Source organism: Camarhynchus parvulus, chromosome 2, assembly GCF_901933205.1.
Source record: "Camarhynchus parvulus chromosome 2, STF_HiC, whole genome shotgun sequence".
Classification (NCBI taxonomy): Eukaryota; Metazoa; Chordata; class Aves; order Passeriformes; family Thraupidae; genus Camarhynchus; species Camarhynchus parvulus.
In genome coordinates, this window is record NC_044572.1 from 54,354,041 (window position 1) to 54,373,751 (window position 19,711).

Genomic DNA, 19,711 nt, shown 5'->3' on the forward strand with positions numbered 1-19,711 from the left:
CACACATCACCTTCATGTTGCAGAGTGTGCACGAGCATTGCTAAGGTGCCAGGTGTGTGATTCTCTGTTTCTGGAGGTTTCTTCAGTTTCCCTTATTTCATCTAGTTTTGCAATTTCTCTGTGGCCAGGTAGTTGCTCACTCTGCTGGTAGCTTTAAGACTAGATTTGAAAGCTGAATAAAATAACTTCTGTGATCTAGTTTCTTTCTTTGTAGAGAAAATGAAATATGTCAGGAAGCTGATACCTTCTCAGAGAATATACAGTAAATGATCCCTATCAGGGACCTCTGAGTAGCAGCCACTCCTGCTTCAAACAATGAAGGCTCTGTCTTTTATGGCTGGGGACTATATCCTGGCAGGTCTGTACCTGGCTGGATAGGTGCCTGTATGCCTTGATGCATTTACTGTCCTGTGATGTGACCTATTATGTGCAAATATCATCTGTCATGGGAGCAGCCATACGTGCAGGGACTGAGCTGTGGACAGCCAGAGCAAGTATCTAACATGAATAACGAGTTCAACCGTGTCACTGCTGTCTCTGTGGGCACCAGAGGCATATGGCTTTGCTCTGTTAAACAGCAGGGGGAAGGGATCAGGAAGGACACTTTCTATGTGCAGGATGAACTCAAAAGCCTGGGGAACAGCTGGACACCAAGCTCTCTCCAATGGGTTCTCCATAGCTCTCACCATTGCTTTGTCCCTTTGCAGAAAACTCCCCCAAATCCAGCTGGTTGCTGCTCTGCACCCTGGGCTGAGGGCAGGAGCACAGTGCTGCTGGCCCTGGGTGCTTGCTCCACCTGCCTTCAGGCGCTCCGTCACAGACATGTTTTATGAAAAATCCTTTTGTTAGGGTTTTTTCTCCTGAGAAGCTGAGAGGCCTCAGGAACAAAATGTAAACAATGATTATCTGCTGCTGTGGAATGCAACAGGTGCATCTGTGATTGGTCCATGTTGGTTGTTTTTGATTATGGCCAATCACAGTCAGCTGGCTTGGACTCTCTGAGAGTCACGAGCTTTTGTTATGATTTCACTTCTTTGCTTGCTAGCCTTCTGATGAAATCCTTCCTTCTATTCTTTTAGTATAGTTTTAATATAATATATATCATAAAATAATAAATCAGCCTTCTAAAACATGGAGTCAGATTCTCATTTCTTCCTCGTCCTGGGACCCCTGCAAACCATCACAGTGCTCAGCAGTGATGGCTTTGCCACATCTGCACTGTCAATTGCCTTTTTAAACGGGATTTAAGCTAATCCCATTCTTTACCTGCAGGAAGGCATGGGGCTATGTGTGAAACTATTATTTATGTCTGCTTTTCAACCCAACCAGGCTGTTTTCTTCCCCATTTCAGCAGTTTATTCATATAGAGCTACCTGAACCCAAGTCTCTGATCTGTTGAGTGCTGGATTGAGCCTTTGCTTTTGTGATTGTTGGGGCCTTTTTGTTCTCTCCCTTGAGTAGATTAAAATCATATCTGAGCATAATAGAAGGCTCTTGGCAATGTTACAAGCTTTGACTTACTTTAAAATTTCTATTTCGCCCCTCTTTTAAAACTGTAATTTATCATGTTTTAAATTTTACTTTGTCAGTGAGCCCTTAACAAGAGGAGAATAATTTTTTTTTCCACTAGATATTAAGTCCTAAATGCTTTGGCTTTATGACCTCTAACTGTGCCTTTTTGCATGGCAACGAAGCAAATGAAGCCCAACAAGATGGAAACTCTGTATTTCCAGGAATAATCAGCTGTTTCCCAATTTCCTTGTCACTTCTGAGCTTTTGAATGTTAATCCTATACATAAAGTCTTAATTTTTCTTTTGTACTTCATTGCTGTTGTGTGTGAATTTATAGGCATTGTCTCTGTGCTAATTCTGCTCAGCCTGGTTTGTGAGTGGGTATGCATGAGAAGATGCTTAGCAACTGAAGGCAGAGCTTCAAGAGGTGTAACTAAGAAAGCATTTCTGCTGCATCTGACTTCAGTGTTTCAAAAGTGGTTTTAGTATTTAGATTCTCCTTGCCAAACTTAAGATACATGTTTTGTTTAATTTCTTTTCTTCTACAAATACCAAGTTCTTTATTGCTTTGTTCTGTATGAAATTTGGGAAATCCACTCATCCAGACCATACACAAGTTGGTTTATTCAGGGAGATAAGTGAGCAAAGCTTCCCTGTGTAAATCATTTCACACCAGAAACACCATATATTTAAAATAGAATAATCAGCTCTTCAGCTGTAAAAATGTTCTCCACTTCATGAATTTTTATTAGACACATTTTTTTCCTGCTAAGTGTGCTAGTAAGTCTGCAAGCCTGGTCTATCCAGCTAGGGAGTCAACTAATAGCATTAAATGAGAAACAAAAAGGTGGAAAAAATGTTTGGTGTGGACATCCAGTGGTTTACATCGTGTCCTCCTTCCATTTCTCTACTTGCTGTAGTCATTGACTTGCCTTTGGCATTCACATCAACTAAAATATCTGCCTGCTGCTCAGATAGCCTTGTGCCAGGACTGAAACTGGAGCATATTGTTCCATCATTAAACAGGCAACGTTGAATACTTTGGAAATTAACAACAGCTGCAAGTTCTTCAGCTATTTTTGTTTGTACTGTGGCTCTAATTTTTCTAGTGTGTTTGTGCTGAAGTCAGAAGAGGAAAGGAAAATAGATCCCCCAAGAGGCTGATTTTTTGTTTTTAATTAAAAAAAGGGCAGTGCCTAACAAAAGCATCCATAAAACAAATAGTACCAAGGGTTGCCTAGCAGTTTTCTCGGTGTTGTGTGGGCCCCTTAGTGTGGTTGCTGGTACGAATTTCTGAGGACTTTAGTGGCACCTTAGTGCATGGTGAGGTAATTGGCACTTTCCATAGTCAGCCCTCTCCTTTAAAAGTCCTGCTACTAATAGCATCTGTCTTAGGCTTTAGAAAAGATTGCTGGCAGCAATTTTCCATTTTATTTATGTTTTATGCTCCTAGTCAGAGATATAAGCCTCAGTCCCCAAAAGCCACTCCGTTTGGTGGTCTTGGATGAGGCCCTGAAGTCAAGCTAGGAAAGCTTTAGAGGATGATTGTTAAACAGGATTTCTTAAGTATCCTTCAAGAGTACAGTGGCTTGAATTTCTTCCCATAAGTCTCATGATCATGTGTCAGGAATGACAAGGCAGAGCCTTAGCCTTTCTGAAAGTTCAAGAAAATGCTCCTTAGAGCAACTGTAGGAACCAGGCATGAGTGCATTGTTTCTTTATTTGAAAAGCGATTTAGCAAAAATATATTTTTTCCCTTTGACTGAAGAGAGAGGTGGTCCAGTTCTTTGCTCTGGTTATGTGACCTAACTCATGGCCAGAAATCTTTTCATTGGGCTGGACATCATTTTAGAAAACTGCATACCACTATGGGTATTCATAGGCATTCCTTTAAAAATGTTGAATATGTGTTGGTATTTTTCTGGATTTGAGTGGAAATTAATAAAGGCAGTGGTTTGCTGTTCATATCCAGTAACTTAAAACTTTAGGGGAGAGCTAAACCTGTTCCCCCTAACATGGGTCCACTGTGAATAGTAAAAAGAGTCTTCTTTTTATATGGAGCCCTATTGACATATTTGAAGGACTCAGCCTTTGTTCAGTATCTGGTGTCTGATTTGGGAGTCTCTAAACTGGTGAAAATTTCTGCTATTTTAGGTGAAAGTGGCTTTATTGACAGGAGTTAGCACCCTTGCATCTGAGCTATTAGAAGTTTTCGTCTTCTCATTGAAGAAGAACAATGGCAAGCATGAGCCAAAGGCAAGCAACCTCTCAATGGTGAGGTGCTAGGCTTTTCCTTTCCCAAATTAGAGACTAAGAACGCTACACAGAAAATGAATTTTTTTTTTTTTGCCTTGTGCTGTGGGAAGGTCATAAAAAGATTTCTGCCCTGGACTTGCACAAGGAGCTGTAGCTAATTCATGGTGTCATGCTTTTGTGTCGGAAAGGGCTCAAGGTACAAAACTTGGTTGGAGGTAAAAAATTGGAGCTGCTGCCTTGCATGGAGGAGAGGTGCACCAGGTATCTGTCTGTAGTATAAAAATGACAAAGCCAGTGGAGTTGTCCCTTTATCAGTACCTTTGCAAGTTGTTGTCATTCCTATATAGCGGCCAGTAATTCAGGGACTACCTCTGTGATTTCTTTGGCTGCCACCCTGCTGGTTTCTGTCCTCTGAAGCCTATTGGGAAACATGCTGGGAAGAAGGTTTGGCTGTGGCTCAGTCAGTGCCATTTATTCCAGTTAGCCCTAGATTTTATTCCACTTCATATTTTTCTGGTTTTCATGGGCATATCATTCTCTTCTTTGCTTCTCTGCCCTGCTGCTCCTATTCTTTCTTTCTTTCTCTCATCCACGAGTTTGCATTTGTAGTTACAGTATAAAGGCTCCTTTGCCTGAGCAGAATTGCCCTGGAGAAATGTAGGAGCATTAATGCCTTTGTACTGCAGTGCTCTTTCCCCACTGAGATGAACCCAGCACTTGGAAGAGCAGCTGGCAGGCCTGTGAAGAGAGGGGCAGCAAGCCAAGCCATATCCTGTGAAAGCAGAAGCAATGCCCTTGAAATCTCTGGAATTGCCCACTACATGCACAGGGATTAAATTTTCTCAGAAAGTTCAGTTTATGCAACATTATCAACACTGACCAAAATATGCAAGTATGTCTGTGCTCATGTCTGAGCTCTTGGTGCTATTTCCATCTCTTAGTGTGGGCAGACACTATTAAAATCCTCAGCACTTTCAGTCTAGATGAATAATTTTCTAGCTGCTAGGTTTATAAATTAAACATTTATGGCCATATCTCATGCTATTATCCATCCATAGCAATACCTCCAGGCAAGGATCTTGAGCTTTTTTGGAGTGCAGGCCATGTGTTAAAGAAGAGAGAATGTTTCATTTATGCCTCATCTTACTCTTGCACTTCTCAGTTGCAGAACATCCCTGAGGTAACCTCAGATATTTCTTGGGAGGAAATAACCTTAGTAAGAAGATTTTTGATGTCTGTGTTGTCTGTGTCAAAGGAAAGAGCAGAGTTCACTGCAGCATCCCTAATTTTTTTTATGTATTTTCAAGTAACTTCCCAACACACAAATATGATCTATCATCTGCAAGCTGGAAAAAAGAAAAGCATCACATGAACCACAGACCACAAGGGTGGTAGCAAGAGGTCCAGCAGTGATAACTAGGACATTTGCATTTTAACTGTTATTAATGGAAGCTGAAAGCCTGATGGTGTCCCAGAAAAATCCGTGTATATGGACAGATGTTTGAACGAGGGGCATGCACTGGTTAACAGAGAGAGGAGGCATGTAAAAGCTACCCACATCGTGCATGTCCTTCATCAAGTTGTGAAGGGAGTGGTTTGAAGGGTGAAGGGAAGTGAGAGCCAAGTTGTGGCTTCTATACATAACCAAAGAGGTTGTGCAAATTTGTCTGGTTGTGTGTATCCAGTATCTCTTTCTAAACAGTCATCTTAAGAATATATATATTTTTTTCTTCTTCTTCTTCCAGGAAGCTATTTTGAGTGTGATAAAACTCAGGTGATAACTCAAAGCAAGGAAATTATCCATTTAGAAAAATGCTGAAGCTTGTGTACTTTTGGTTTAAATGAAGAGCTTTGTCACGCTCTTAGTGGTTTATGTTGAAATTGGACAGTCTGGGACATTGTAGATTTTTGTTTAGGTACATTTAGACTCCTAATAAAAGAAAAGCAAATATTAAGGTCTTATGTAGGAAGTTAATTAATTTGGAAGAATGCTTTGCCATCAGTAGTCATTGTTACTTGCCTGAAAGGATTATCTCTTTATTTGCTATTTTGGTCCTTTAACAGGAAATACTTCAAGGACAAATGTTTAGTATTTCTTCCTGCTCAAATAAGTAGTTCTGGGGTACAGCTGTTAGATTTGTCTCACTGGAATTTAATAATCTTATGCTATTGCTATGGTAGTGTATATTGGACTGTCTGAATAGACATCCATTTAGGTTCTTATTGTAAATTAAAAGGCATTGATGTTTCAGTCTACCTGGTGAGTGTCTACCTAAAAGTCACAACACAGCATCTCCCAAAAAGCTTGAATTGACTTATTAAACAAGTACAAATTACATTGAGTTAACTCTTATGCTGTGTGTTCCTGTGAGGAGGGTTTTGGCTTGAGACAGAGATGTGTTTGCCGCTGATCAGTAGGAACTTCAAGAGACTGTGTGCAAGAACAGAAAAATGTGATTATTAGCCTGGATGAACCCAAGCCCATACTCCTCCCCATGCACCAGTGACTGAGTCCCAGAGCAAATGGGTTTCTGGACTGTGACATGGAGATGATTGTATGACAGCCCTGTTTGGTGAGCCAGCCTTGCAGACCAGACCATGCCTGCCTTTGCTGTGTTGCTATCTGAGTACCAGCATTTACTGCAAGGTAGTTAGTCTAATGTAGCTGGAACAAATGAACTAAAGTTTCCTTTAGAACTGTTTCTCCAGTCCCGGTATGGTCATTAAGCCAGATTGGACCTGTACAATCAATTATACATCGTTGCTCTTCCCTTGAGAGACTGAGTGGCCTTGTGAGGGCGTGAAGGACACAGTATTGATGGCTGTTATTTAAGTGTGTAGGTAATAATTGACTTCACTGGTAAGCAGGTGGGAGTTGTCCAAGTATGAAGCTTCCCCCAACAAAGCATTCAAGTCGATGCTTCTTCTCAAAGAAGTACCTGGATTCTCACTTGGCAGGGTTTTTTAGAAACTGCTTTTCAAATATTAGAATGTTTCCAAGGTAACCTCTTTAATCTCCACTGTGTCCAAATGCTTACTAATTTAATATACACATGATGTGTGTAATCTGATTTAAAATTAACAGATGCTCCTAAAAATAATCCAACACTAAACATGATGAGGTTCTAGAATAACCTCTTCAAGGTGAGAACTTGCCTTGGCATTTCTTACCTTCCAGGTTATAGGAACAGTACTTAGATAATATTTCATTATTATTGATTTCTTTTGTTCTCTGCACCACTGGGTGTGTGATTGCTCATGGACTCTGCATCTTTTTTTTTTTCTTTTTTTTTTTGAGGCTGGAGATTTGATGTCTTCGGTGTTACAGATGTTTTCAGGACTTCTAAGCACAAAGCATTTCTTGATCCAGTATTTGCAGTTTTGGAATAAATACCTCAGAAAACTGAAAAGATAAGAGTCTTAGTTGAATAAAAAAATGTTTTGTTTCCCAATAACTCCTCATAAGAGGGATCTGAGGAAGGTGTGTGTCCCTGGATTAAATGTCAAGAATGAAAAATAAGGGTATTAGGGTGGAGAGCAAGAGTTGCCGTGATTATGCAGCTGCACTCTGTCCTCTCAGCTTGCGCTGTCTCTGTGGGACAAATGAGCACCTGGAGACTGCATAACATCAACAGAACAGAGCCTGGGAACTCCCAAAGCAGCTGTCCTATGTCCTAGGGACCATCCAAGAAATCAGTTTTCCTACATCCTTTGAAGAGCTGTCATAACTTAACTAACCAGCATCTGTAGTGCAGTGCTTTTAAGCGCCTTTGTCTTGTCTGCACCGCAGATGGCTAAGAAAATTGAGTCTGAATTCATCTTCTTTTGCTCAGTCTTTCTTTGCTTTGGTTGTATTAGTTTGGTAGATGAAAGACACCCCCTGAGGATTTAAGTACTAGGTAATTTAAGGGCTGTTTTCATTCTTGGGGTGGTAAAGTGGAAGAACAAAATGCATGTAGGAAACAGGCAAATTTGCCAGTTCAGCATGGACTGGAGTCATTTTAGATAAAAACTGGAGGAACCTAAAACTGGACTTTTCTCTTAGTAGTGCTCTAAGTAGCATCAGTTCCCTTCAGCAGGAAGTACCCATTCAGGGTCGAGGCTGGAGATGGACCAAACTTCCAGTTCTTACGCAAAGGAAAGTCGGTTGGTGTCTGTGTTCATAGTGCTCATTAGAGGCATAAAAGTAAAAACATTGTATCAACAAAAATTTCATGAAGGTTGAAAAGTTTCATTTAGGTTTGTTTCATTTTTAAAGAGACTGAGGGTGGAAACAGTGATGTCCCCACTCTTGGCATGGTCTTCCTTTCAGTTCCTGACAAGCGATCCCTTCCTCCCATGCACCCTACTTTGTGGGTTGTTTTATGATGTGACTTGTTCTGTAGTTAAAGAATGCAAATAATAGTACCCTTGGTTTTATTTCTCGTGCACGTATAAAAGGAAAAAGAGTAATTGCAGAAGCTAAATTCAATTTTGGAGCTGTGGAAGCTGTCCAGTACCATTTGGAATGGATCAACCTCTGCAAGTGGAGTTGGTAAAATGTTACATCTGTTTCCTTGCAGTTGGAACAAAAAAAGTCTGCCACTACCCCCTGGAAGCTGCAGAGACTCCAGTGGAATGCAAAGTCTGTTTTGCTTTTCTTGGCTGAAAATGCCTTCAGTATGTGGCATGGCTCATTCTTTCTTGCAGATCTAACATTAAAACTTTCAGTGCAAGGTCAATTCCACCAGGAAGGTTTAAATGCCCCCACTCCCCACCTTTTATGTTTGTGCAATTATTGCTGCATTCATGAGTGTAGAAATGAAAGAAAGAAGGTAAAGCAAGTCCTAAACCTCTCTGATATTGAGGCTCTCTTGGCACTTTTGTAAGCATCTGGTTTGACATTCTGAGGTAGAACTGAGCTGGCTATTTCACACAACTATGACAACTCTCATAACTATGCTTTCCAAACAGTTTGAAAAAGACTGAGTACAGCTGTTCCATCCAGGGCAATCTGATGGTGGTTTGGGTTGATGTGAAGTTGGATATGAGTCAGCAGTATGCCCTGGAAGCCAAAAGGGCCAGCTGTGTCCTGAATGCATCAAGTACAGCAGTGGCAGCTGGTCCAATATCCTGCACTGCATTGAAAGGTGTGGCTCCACCTGGAGTCCCGTGGGCAGTTTTGGGTGCCACAATATTAGAAGAACATGAAATTATTGGAGAGCGTCAAGAGGAGGGTGACTGAGGTGGTGAAAGACCTTGAGGGCAAGACTTAATGAGAAGCAACTGGGATCACTGTTTTGGTGGACCGTGGAGAAAAGAAGGCTGAGGGGTGATCTCATGTCTCTAACTTCCTCAAGAGAAGTAGTGGATGGGAGGTACTAATCTCTCTCTGGTGACCAGCAGTAAAATATGAGGGGATGGAATGAAGTTGCATTGGCAGAAGTTCAGACTGGACATTAGGAAAAAGTTCCTCTCTGAGAAGATTGCTGGAACAGCCCATCCAGGGAAGTGGTTGTGGCACCAAGCCTGTCAGAGTTCAAGGAGCATCTGGATGATGCTCTCAGCCATATGGTGTAATGTTAGATGGTCCTGTGAGGAACAGAGACCTGGATTGAATGATTTTCATGGGGCCCTTCCAAGTTGCGATGTTCCGTGATTCTATGGTAGTTGTGCTTATTAATTTCTCATACAAGTGCTCCCACATGCAAAGAGACAATTGGTAGGTGTGGCTACTGTTAGCAGGTGTAGGTGAGAACGGAGAGGGAGGTGGGAACTGTGAGAGGTGGTGTGTGTGGGTGAGGTTTGGTACAGGTGATTTATTGCCCCGGCCGGGCTGTGGGGAAGGTGCAGCGGCACCGGGGCACTGCCGGCAGGGAGGACGCTGTCCGCGGTGCTGAGCGCCCACCCCGCACCCTCCCTGGCGTGGGCTCTGAAAAATATGGGTGCCTCGCTTTGCCTTTTATTTCTTCCTTTTTCCCTTGTATATGGATGAAGGAATTATATTCAATTGAAATTGTATTGTTCTGGGACCGAAGCGCATTTGCAATTTGCTGCATAATGTCAAAAAAAAAAGCCAACAAAAAAGCAAAAGAAAATGAAACAAATAAATGAGTCAGGTTCCTGAAATGAAATGGTAAAATGGAACACAAGGGATATTTGTATTTCCTCTCTGGGAAAGGTTAATAGATCTAAATGTAAAATAATTCTTTGTGATGGGAAACTATCTAATGCTAAACTCACATTAAATCTAAGTAAAAATATGATAATTAATACATGTGCTCTGAACAGCACAAAAAGTAATAAGAATTAGATGCTTGTGCTGAAATTTTTTGCTGTTGCAAAACACACACTGATTAATTCAAGGTGGAAAAGTTGTTTCTTTTATGAATCCTATTATCAGAAATATTGTCTTCTTAGAGAACAGACAAAAAGTCTAACCAAAACCAATTGGCTTAACCAAAAAGTTTTAAGCAAAACCGTTTAATTTCCTTATGAAATATATGAAAATCATTATTTATACTGTGAGTATGTATAATCATTATTTATACTTTGTAATCTTGGTGTTGGTGAAAGAGATGTATAGCCGAAATAGTATTTGTTCTGTTTACTGTTAAATGGGAGGGAATGCTTGATAAAGGATTGGCATCCTTTTATACAAGAGCTTCCCGATGTGTTGTCATTACTTCATTAAATAAAAATACCTTAACATAATCCTGAGTTTTAGTAAAAGTTGCTCCTGTCTTTCGCAACAAGGGTATATGCTGAAATCACTGGTAACATGGCTTGCTAGCTCAGTGTCTTGGAATAGTTTTGCAGATGGGCAACTTTCACCCTCAGCTGTTAGCATCACCAGGGAAGAAGTAGGGATGAATTTTGATGGATTCAGGCATGGCTAAAACAAAATATGTTTTCTCTAGCTAACTGTTTTCACCCTTAGGCTGCACTTTCCAGATTCAGGATATGCTGTCTCTTACTTTAATGGATAGTTTGCCCTTTTCTTGGCAATAGAAGAACAGGATGCCTCATATTCTTGTGTCTGCACAAACAGTCTTTCAAACTTTCAGCCACAAGTTTCTTCTGATACAGCCCAGCTTGTATCTCATAATGCTTCCAGCTCTTGTCTAGGCACTGAAAGGGATAGTGTTCTGAAAACTGATGTAGTTTTAAAGGTCAGATCCCATAAAACATTGTGATTCGTAGCCAATAATGTGCCTTCTGGAACTGCTTATTTAGTCTGGAATTGCATTGTAGACTTTATCTTCATTTTGTCTGGGCTTCATCAAGTATTTGCCACATGCAGTGACCAATAAAACCAGGGAAGAGCTGAATTTTGCAAGTGGCCTTCTGTAAGAGAGGCAGCAGGTATAGATAGTTGTTTCTCAGATGCTGTGGAGCCCTATGGTGAGAAAGGTGTTGTCCTTCCCATTTTATCAGATTTTAGTTTGATCCAGCAGTATGGAAGACAGAGTTCTGGCTGTTGGAATAAGATTGTGTGATGCTCAGAAACAATAAGATACTTCTCGCATTATACTTGTCCAAGATACTTCTAACTCTTTCTTCCTGTTCATCTGTGTATTAATCCAAGCAGAGCCTCAGAGGCTGTAGCCACAGAACTGGCATGTGGATGGATCATCTTGAACCCTAATGAGGTATAACATGTACCCAGCTAAGTGGTAGGTCACAGCCACTAAGCAGGTCACCCCAGAATACCAGGTCACTGATAAATACCTAGTTTTGTTCTTCTGAATCGACCTTGGATCCTTGTAAGCGTAATACATAATGGAAGAGAAAGGCTCACCCTCAGTTGCTGGTAACTGATAGGTTTTCATTGGCCTTGTGACTGATAGCAGCCTCCTACAGAATCTGGCTTTGAGCAGATGTCACCAATTCTCTCTGGATGTCCCTTCAGCATACAGGTAGCAATCGCCCTCCATCTGCCCTCCACAGGCATGGCTGTCCACAGCAGGCTGCTTTTTCCATTGGTACCCATAACAGAAATGGACTGTACTCATGCTGGAATATGCACATGGGGCTTTATTTGCTTTTACTTTTTTGTTATTAATTTCCAAACCTCCACTGAAGGCCCTCGCTGTGAATCCCTTGATTACAAAGAGTAATTAATTGATCAAATCTATTTTCTTTTTGTTGTCCTGTGGGCTGAGAGATAATGATGTGCAATGTGAAGGATATTCCTGCTAGAGATAGGATTTGCAGAAATACTATCTGTGGAGTACCACCTGACATTCAGTGAGCAGCCTGCCTGCTCTAGCATCCCCCACACCATGTGCATACATATGTATTTTGTGTTCTGTATTTTATGATGTGATCAAGACCAGTCTTTGGATAATGTTTTAGGAACTCCTATTTCTCATTGTTCTTACTAGCAGCCATAACATTTGCAATATCAATCTGTGGCAGGAAGCAGGTGTCCTTTTTAAAAGGAAATCTGTAATAATTTAGAGGCCACAGAAAAGGACAGCTTGCAATTCGCATTGCTACAGTCCTGCAGAGAAAACAGGCTACAAGACAGATGCTGATTTATTTAAAATCAAACGAACAAAAAAACAAGTCTTGTGTTTTTTCTCTTTCTCTCCTTTTCTTTGCAGACTTAAGCAATGTATTCAAGCATCTGGCTAATTCACATGCCATTAATTCTCTAAAGATTACATATGCACACCTAATTAGACCTGCATAATTTGTTTTAAAAATGAATGTACTCTCATATTTATATTTTATAGCTGTGCCAAATTCTTAAAGGGCATAGAAGGGAAAATTTTATAAGAGAAATGTGCAGTAATCCTTTCCCTAGAAAAGCTGGAAGTATCAGTAGGGCTGTACCTAATCTTAGTTGCAATACCGTAGACACACTGTTTTGGGTATTAGTGAATGAGTAAATGGCTTTTTAAATACATGAATGAGTGCTTGTAAGAAAGTCTGAGATACAGCCTGTCTTCATATGGGAGCTGGCAGAGTGGGCACCCCTCCTGATGTGTGAGGTCCTATTGTATGGCAGCAATATGACTAATCTTCCCTTTGCGTTTAGTTTGTGGTCTGCAGCGAGTTCCTGCCAGCTGTGCTTTCTTGAGGATTTAATAGTCTCAAACAGCTACAAGGACATGGCTCTCCAAAGGCTGAGAGTCCGATGCTGATGGTATGTGTCTCCTCTTACTCTTGTGTGGCTCTCTACCAGCTTAGCTCTTGAGGCCAATACCACTCAGAAGAATAATTTGGGTCTTGGCAGGCGGTGGATTATCATAGCCTTCTTCAGAGGATGGATGTGGGATGGCAAAAGCTAATGTGTTCCCTGACCCCCGTTCATCTCTCTGGGGCCTGAGTGCTAAAGGCACTCGAATCCTTAGCAGCAGTGACATTCTCCACTTATTCTCAGCAGTGAATTCCTGCAAAGTCTGCTAACCAGCAGTAGAGAGGGTGGTTAGTAGCCGCCTGCTTTGTGTCAGGCTTTCCTGGAGTAGAGTTGCCATGGAGATGGGTGGGAGTTTAACAGAGCAGGGAGCTCGGCGCTTTGCCCTTGTGCGTGTAAATCTGTCTGACATGTCATGTGCATCAGATTTGGCTCTGATGCTCACATTTGAGGTCCACTGGATTTTTTTGCCCAATTCCCATGTAGGAGAGCTGAATAACTGCCATGCAGTATTTGTAGCACTGTGATATTAAAAAAAGGCAGAACTGGGATTGGTGTCTGCTCTTCCAGGGCCAATTTAAAACTAAATCTGGACACCAAAGGATGTTTAGAGCAGGTATCTGAGCTCTGTAAGCTGGAAGGAACTTTCCCAGGCTGGAGCCTTTCTTGTGGCAGCAGTAAGCATATTGGCCATCTGAAAAAGAGAATTATTTAGAGGCAGAAACAGAAATCCTACAGTTAGGGGAGATGTTGGAAGGTGGAATCTTTACAATTAATTTTAGAACTTGTGAAGCAGATTAAAATATGGGGGGAGAGTACTGAATATAAATGTCTGCTTTACACTTACAAAGGGTGTGCAGGCTCCACGTACTCAGAAACATTTCTGGGAAAACATCAATTAAAATGCTTGAGACTCACAAAAGGCTTCCAGGCTGTTGAGGTAAATGGTGACTCATACTGGCCGAGAAGCAGGAAGGAAAAACATTTAATGGCAGCACCACCCCAAGCTGTACTCTGAAATGAGGCTTCCCAGTGGGGTGACCTGCAGACACTGGATTTTAGCCAATGTCTGCTGATCTACAGCCTTCAAAGGTGAAGAGCAAATGTATTTTTGAGTGACTTGGCAGCATGCCTACTGGGTTTTTCAATGCATGTAGGTTTGCATGGTGTTATGGAGAGAAACTTGACAGATTTCTAATTTTAGAATAAGAGGAAACAGCCGGGTGGTGAAAATATTTGGAAGGAAGGGTTAAAAAGTTGGAAACTTCGAAGGAAGGGGATAAAGAGTGAATTGGGTAAATACAGAGATGGATCACTTGCTTCAGTAGAAGCTAAAGAGTCCTCCTGAATATGCTGCCCAGGCCATGGCATCAGTTTGAGAGGGGAACAAGATTTCTTCTGTGTTTATCCTAGGCAAAGAGGACTGGTCCTTCCAGCATAAGCTAAAGCTTGTGTATCTCGGAGACTGGTGTGAGCCTGTTGTGTTACTGGAAGAAGGCCTCAACACATGCTTCAAAAGCATCTCCTCCTCCTCCCCCAATCTCCTGTACCACTCTTAACAATTTAATCCATAGCAGTTTGTCTTCACAGGCTGTAATTGATCTGTCTGTGATTTAGCTCATCAGACACTCATTAAAGAGTTTGCAGCCTTTTTTATTCATGAAGAATGAGACTCAAGGATCTAAAACCACCTTGTCTTTGTCTTAACTGGATTCATTTAGTATTCTGGGATTTGGGAAGGCTAATAAACTTAAACGAGCTATTATTTAAAGGTGAACTGCCAAGTGAACATGAAGAATGATCCAAATGCTGGCAGTGTGCCAATGGCTCTCTGTTGTCAGGTGTGAGCAGCAGAGGGAATTGTTGCTAAAACCCCAGATATTCCTCACTGCTCTGCAGTGGGTGTCCCACAATGCCCTGCCCATGAGTGATGGGATGATACAGCTTGCAGGGGAGCTGCTGGAGCTGTGTCTGCAGTGAAGATGGCATTTTGTGCTAGTGATGTCAGTGGGATACACAGACATATTTTGTGCATTGTGTAGAGTTTGAGCTTGACATCTGGTTTTCTTTATTAGGGGCTGCTATTGTTCCGAGCTGCCGCCTGTGCTCTGGCAGTGCCCGTAAGGATGAGCACTTCTCACGTCGCTGGCACACACGTGCTGAGGAAATGCCTGTCCCTGTCCTTTTGCAGGGATACACTGGCAATCTGAAAAGAGAACAATATCTCTGAGCTGCAGAAAACAGTTTCCTTTCCCCACTACTTTAATGGACACTTGAGACATTTCCAAGCTGTGGGAAGAGGAGATTCCGCTCCTTCCTAAGCCTGGCTCCACATGCCATGCACTTCCAGAAAGATGAATAATTCCCTGTAACTGTTGAATTTACTGTGCAGTCATGTGTGTAGTATCATCCAATTGCTTGTGCCTTGGATGTCACGAAAGGGACTATGACCGCCATGGGCTCTTAAGTTGTCCATGGTTTTAAGGCAGCAGGTCTGCCAGGGAACACATGCAGCTGGATCCTGGGTCTGTGCCAAATGTGCTGACCTGTTTGGGAACTGTGGGAAGCTGGTGGGGCCCCGCAGACAAAGCCCTGTGTGAGGGATCTGAATCCTGGCAGGACACGCTGCCATTTACGTGAACTGACTTCCCGCTTGCTGTGCGTATCTGGATTGGGAAATCTTTAGGATTATAAACCTCTCCTAACTGCTTGGAGTCACAGTATTTATAAATACTCCAAGCTTGTGTTTATAGCTATAAGTCATCCTATGTAAATATTAATACCATATTTTTCTTTCTTTGTAGTGTACAGAGGCCAAAAAGCATTGCTGGTACTTTGAAGGATTATATCCTACATATTATATGTAAGTAGTCATTACTTTTCTTTTTCAAAAGAGAATTAGATTTTGTAGGCTCTTAGACTGTTACTCTGTTACTAATTGTACTTTTTCTATAACTCATCTGAGACTTTTGCTAATTCAGAAATGAAGATGCAGTAAACTTTCATTTCCCTCCTTCCCTGTAACCCCTTTCCCTTTTTCCTTATTGAAAAAAGTACAGATCTATTTTGCACACACCCCAGATGACCTTTCCAACTGAAAACAAAACTCAAGTACTTGAACAGCTCTTATTTCAGAACACTGAAAGGAAACATAAGTAGACCAATGTGAAGACAGTTCTCCCTTTGTTTTGAACAAGGACAGGTAATCAGACAGAATACCAAGAATGCTTTGAAAGTAACTTTGTCCCTGTGCTAGTACTCTTGTTTAATTTAGAGAGTTGAGATCATTTGTTATCCATGGCATAATTGTCTTTTTGATGAGTGGCATCTACATTCACATCAAGCTTGAGTATGAACCAAATATCAGTGACCTGTAGGTATATGACTGAGGATCTCTCTAATTGCAGTTTTCTGTTTCATATTGCCCACAGCAATGGCAAAAAAAGTGGAGGAAATATGTGGAGGGGAGGTACATTCATTGTGGGTTTGGGGGCAGAAAGGAGATAAATGTAGTAAACTTTCTACCTGGTTGTATAACTTTATAATTGCAAACAACTGTAAACAGTTAAAAAAAAAAGCAGGGTGGAAAAGCATTAGGTTATCTGTTCCCCGAGCAAGCTCTTTCTTGCTGAAGGATTGGAAATTACTGTAATCCTTATGCTACCCAAGAAGTTCCCTCCCTTTTCTTTTCCACCTCCACTTCATCTGCCAGAAGCAGGAGAGAAATGCTAGAGACAAAAAGCAGCCTGGAAACCAGTTGCAAAACAAAGCCCACAGAAAGAATGAAACACCATGATTTCATCATCTGCGATCCTGGATATTAGCTGCTTAGGAAGTGTTTGTGCCTAGAACTGTCCTTTTTTCAGATGACTGAAATGAGGAGAATTACTCATAAATGGTTGGCCAAAACAGATGGGGAATTTAAATAAGTTAATTTTCTTTGCATGCTTATAACAATGGGACTTTGGTTCCACCTACATTTTATTTTGCTTTTCTGCAATGTGGGAAAGAAGCTGGGATGTCACAAAATTACAAAAATCCCACTGTACCTTGACATTCAGGAGTGTGTTATTCATCATCACCTTGGTATTTTGCTTATGTTTCTGCCCACGTGCTTTCACAGATAGCGTTTGTCTCCCTTGGCAATACAAAGGGGTGGCTACTTGGAGATTGGGTATTCAGAGATTGGGTTCAGACCCTTTGTGTACATACAGATTCCTGCAAAAGAAAGGACTACAAAAAAAATCCTGTTCTATATTGACATTGTCAAGTCAATCAGAAGACTGTCACTAGTCATCATGTGTTTTGTGGTAGTTACTGCAGCACCATGTTAGCCAAGTCATTGCATGAAAGTGTCGTGGTTGCCACTCTCCTGAATAGTGAAAGTCAATGGAAAAAGGAAGGGGGAAGGGGCAGGATGTGTGTGCTCAGCAATTGTCCCAGTGGTGATGAGTGTCACGTTAATGCTAATGTTGTTGTGCTTATGAGTTTAAGTGGGCAAGAAGAAACACTAGGGAAAGGCGATAAGGATTTGGGGATGGTAAAGCTCGGAGGACAGATACTATGTGTGACAAGTGAAGGAGTAGGGAGAGGGTATTTGAGTGCCCAGGAGCCCAGCAGGGTTAAAGGAGGGATGCATCAAAGCAGGAGGAAGGTCGTGCATATCTGCGGTGCCTGGCCTGTTCTACTTTGTTACTTCTGCAATGTCAGTTTCTGTTGTTCAGGGTCCCCAGCTGCCTCCTACCTGTGCTGTCTTTTCGCACCTCTATGGTGGAGGAGAGCCACAACTCCAATCTCAATATCTTAGGGCGAAGTCCCATTGCTTCAGCATTTGTTTGACCCTTCACTGAATTAATTCAATTTGCTAATCCCACAGAAAGTTGTTCATTTTAGCACATTCGAGTCAGTGTTGAATCAGCTTGGTACAGTTTTTGGCAAACACTGGTGAAATGGGAGGAAGGGAGTATTCTGCATATTGTGGGGGAGGAGGCATGAATAGCATCGTCTCCATCAGCATATGGTTGCATGTTAAATTATCTAAAAGCATCATACATAACTTTGTCCTGGGAGTGCCTCCTCTGTACGAATCTAGATCTGGGATGTGCCCTAGTGAAACAGGTTTTATTTTATCTTACCATTTCTGTAGCAACAGTCCATACCAAGCAGATATATTTAGATTTATATTTAAAGGAGTTTGCAGTAGATTCCACTTGTTTCTATCACTGATTTTGTGAGCAGACTTTTTTCTCCCCAGTTAATATATGTAGTCTCTCCTTTCGTCTTGAGACTATCTTTGGAGACTTAGGAAACCCAGCAATGCAATCCTTTTTAATGATTTTCCTGTGATTTCAGTCCCATGCTGGCACTATGTCACATCTCCAACGGAGACAGTTGGTATTATAAAGAAAAGGTTGGCATGTCAGCTCAGAAATGCCAAGTGCTCTGTCTATTCACAAATGCAGTGTGGGATGCTGGGACCAAGGTATCCCTGAACTGGCCCATCTACAGCCTTATCACTTCTGGGTAGGCACACCCTCCTGGAAGGTGCCTGCCTCTCTTTAAATTACCCAGAGTAATAAAGTCTGGCGGACTGTCATACAAAGTGGTGGCTTGCTTTTCTCAGAAGTTTAAAGGCAAGATAGCTGAGTTAATCTTTCCTGTAAAGGCTCTACTTCAGCCATCCAAAGACAGATAAGAATGTGTCTGCTAAGCCAGAGGAACAGTGTTCCAAAGAAGTGTTCTGGAAATTCAGCTAGATTTGGGTGCCTAAAACTTGCAGTTATATGACAGTTCCTCTTTTGGAGCTTAAGTTTTTTTAGTATTTTTTTTAATTCAATCTGCCTTGCAGTATAATAATTTTAAAAAGAAAAATCTGTTAGAGATATTGTTCAAAACTTTCTTGAATGTGTCTTTTATGCTTTCCATCTTAACAGCTAGGGCAAAGGTTGAAGATCACAGTTCCAGAACTAATGATACATCTTTCTGTCCAATTATTTAATGGTATTAGTATATTTTAAAAATATTTTTTCCAATGGAAATAGTTATTCTATCCTTCATATATCATCAATAAGCTTTAGTTTAATTCAAGCATGTTTCTTCCAAAGGTAGTTCCATTTCTTAAGGCTAGACTGAGAAACTGATAATTTTCCAAAATCTTTTCCCTCTACTGTGGGAGTTAGGTACAGCTTATTTCAGACCAGAAGTGAACATGGAAAGTTTACCAAGAATTTGAGAGACATGTGCTGATCTTCTGTCAGACAATTTCCAAGACTGCTCTTAACTTATTTCCCTAACCCATCCAACCATTTCTCCATGTCCTTGTCGCCTGAGCCACCGGAGACTGTTGTCAGTTAGATATTTTTCTACTACTTCAGCAAAATGTTTTTTTAATATGACTTAGAAAAATAAGTAAGCAAATATGAAGTAGAGAAAAGAATTAGTAATTGGAGTCTAATTCTTATCCTTTGGAAAAGCAGGGAGCCAAGTTATTCCTGAGTTTGCTTAAAGAATTAGATCATACATCTCCTTGTGTGGATGCACAGAAAGTGATTCAGAATTTAAAGCTGTCTCAAGAGACTCAACTGATGCTCTACAAGCATCCTTATCCCACTCTCACTTAAGTAAGCCAGCTCAGCTTTATCTCAGATTTGCTGATGGTTGGCAGAAGAAACAGTCAAGGTACTTTTGATGTGAATAGTAATGTACAGAATGCATTAGATTGCAAAACCACCTTCCCTGTAGGCAGATGCCAGCAGCACTTAAGATACTCCAGTTGTTTTTCCATTTCTAAGTTGGGCATGAATAGGAGAGGAAGGCTGC

At 41.2% G+C, this 19,711-nt stretch overlaps 1 protein-coding gene across 3 annotated transcripts in view; it reads left to right on the plus strand.

Annotated features, from left to right (window-relative positions):
* The window catches only part of VOPP1 (VOPP1 WW domain binding protein), a 75,838-nt gene that overhangs the window by 42,045 nt on the left and 14,082 nt on the right, over positions 1–19,711 (plus strand). For 2 of the 3 annotated variants that reach the window (XM_030971362.1, XM_030971363.1), the window contains exon 2: positions 15,697–15,755. In XM_030971362.1, coding sequence (XP_030827222.1) covers positions 15,697–15,755 — 59 coding nt within the window. Of the gene's footprint in view, positions 1–12,793; positions 12,902–15,696; positions 15,756–19,711 lie in introns of all 3 variants that reach the window. The other variant, XM_030971365.1, reaches the window with a different exon arrangement.